General features: G+C 43.2%; 1 protein-coding gene across 1 annotated transcript; it reads right to left on the minus strand.

Annotated features, from left to right (window-relative positions):
• Positions 1–36: 36 nt before the first annotated feature.
• On the minus strand, positions 37–1,219 carry LOC108525471 (transcriptional coactivator YAP1-like; the record flags this gene model as incomplete). The annotated part of the gene is given in 3 exon segments (XM_017866437.1): positions 37–697; positions 818–1,013; positions 1,016–1,219. Coding segments are annotated over 3 exon segments (1,061 nt in total), but the record flags the coding sequence as incomplete, so codon positions are not given.
• Between the last annotated feature and the right edge of the window lie 441 nt (positions 1,220–1,660).

Below are 1,660 nucleotides of genomic sequence, written 5' to 3' on the forward strand. Positions count from 1 at the left end.
CAGATTTAGAATTCAGTCTATCTTAGGTCTCTATCACTATGTAAGAAAGCTTTCTTTATCTAGCTTTGTAGGAGCCAAAACAGATTCCATATCATTAAGGATGTCAGAACACAGAACTTCCTGCAGACTTGGCATCAATTCCTCTCCTATGTTCATTCCGTCTCCTTCCAGTGTTCCAAGGTCCTCATTTGTACCACTAATGACTTCGAGGTAGTTTGGGAAACGGTTCTGTTGTGAGGGCAGAGTTCTCTGTTTGATAGTATCACCTGTATCCATCTCATCAATGCTGTTCAGGAAGTCATTGGGGGTGTCAGGGACACTGTAGCTGCTCATGCTTAGTCCACTGTCTGTACTCTCATTTTGACAGTGATAGGTGCCACTGTTAAGAAAGGCATCTGAGCTATTGGTCATCATTGTTCTCAATTCCTGAGACATCTCAGGGGAAGTTACTGAATTTTGAGTCTCACCATTCTGCTCCAGTGTTGGTAACTGGCTACAGAACACTAACTCCTGCCAAGGTAGTGCCTGCTGTTTCAGTTGCACTTTCTCTTTCTCCATCTGCAATTGCTGCAGTGGAATCTGTTGCTGCTGGTTGAGGTTGCCAATATCCATGACGCCTCCTTGTAGGCTGTGGGGAGCCAGGGGTGGTGGCTGTTTCACTGGAGCACTCTGACTGATTCTCTCGTTCATGGCTTTACCAAAACCAGGGTCAAGCCTTCGGTCTAGCCAAGAGGTGGTTTTGTTCTTATAGTTTATGTAGTAAATTTCTCCATCCTGAGTCATGGCTTGTTCCCATCCATCAGGAAGAGGATCTCAGGCTGAGTTTATCATATTCTGCTGCGCTGAAGGACTGGTGAGGGCTGTAACATTCTGAAAGAACATGGCCTTCCTGGGGTCCTGCCACGTTCTTGTCTGATCAATGTGATTTAAGAAGTATCTCTGACCAGAAGATGTCTTTGCTATCTCCCAGTCCGCTGGCAGAGGTACATCATCAGGTATCTCGAAAGACTTCCAAGATACTGAGCTGTGGGTGTGGCTGCTGGGCCACAGACTACTCTGGTCGGGTTCAGTGTCCATGAACAAACAGCTCCCAACTGCAGAGAAGCTGGAGAGGAATGAGCTCAAACATACTGTGGAGTCAGGGCTCCTGCAGTGCTTGCATCAATACTGACCCACACACAAATGCCAGAAGCCTTCCTCTTCCAGTCCTGGCCTGGCCCTGGCAGAAGTGAATGTGCAGAGCACTGGCAGGCATGCACATTGAGCCTTGTACAGTTTCTAAAGTCTCTTTTGATATTGATTTCTGGCTTTGTTCCATTTTTGTCTGATAAGACACTTGATGCAATTTTATTATTTTAATTTATTAAAACTTGTTTTATGACCTAACATACGATCTATTATGGAGAATGTTTTATATTCTGAGTGTTTATTCTTCAGCTTTTGAATAAAATGTTCTCTAATTATTTACTAGCTCCATTTGGTCTAAAGTGCACTTTAATTTCAGTGTTTCTTTGTTGATTTTCTGTCTAAATGATCTTCTGTTGCCGAGCATGAGTTGTTGAAGTCTCCAGTCTTTATTGTATTAGAGTGTATCTCTTCCTTTAGAGATAATAATATTGGCTTTATATACCTGTGTGCTTTAATGTTGAGTGTATACATA

The sequence above is a fragment of the Rhinopithecus bieti genome, unplaced genomic scaffold, assembly GCF_001698545.2.
Source record: "Rhinopithecus bieti isolate Rb0 unplaced genomic scaffold, ASM169854v2 scaffold_57307, whole genome shotgun sequence".
Classification (NCBI taxonomy): Eukaryota; Metazoa; Chordata; class Mammalia; order Primates; family Cercopithecidae; genus Rhinopithecus; species Rhinopithecus bieti.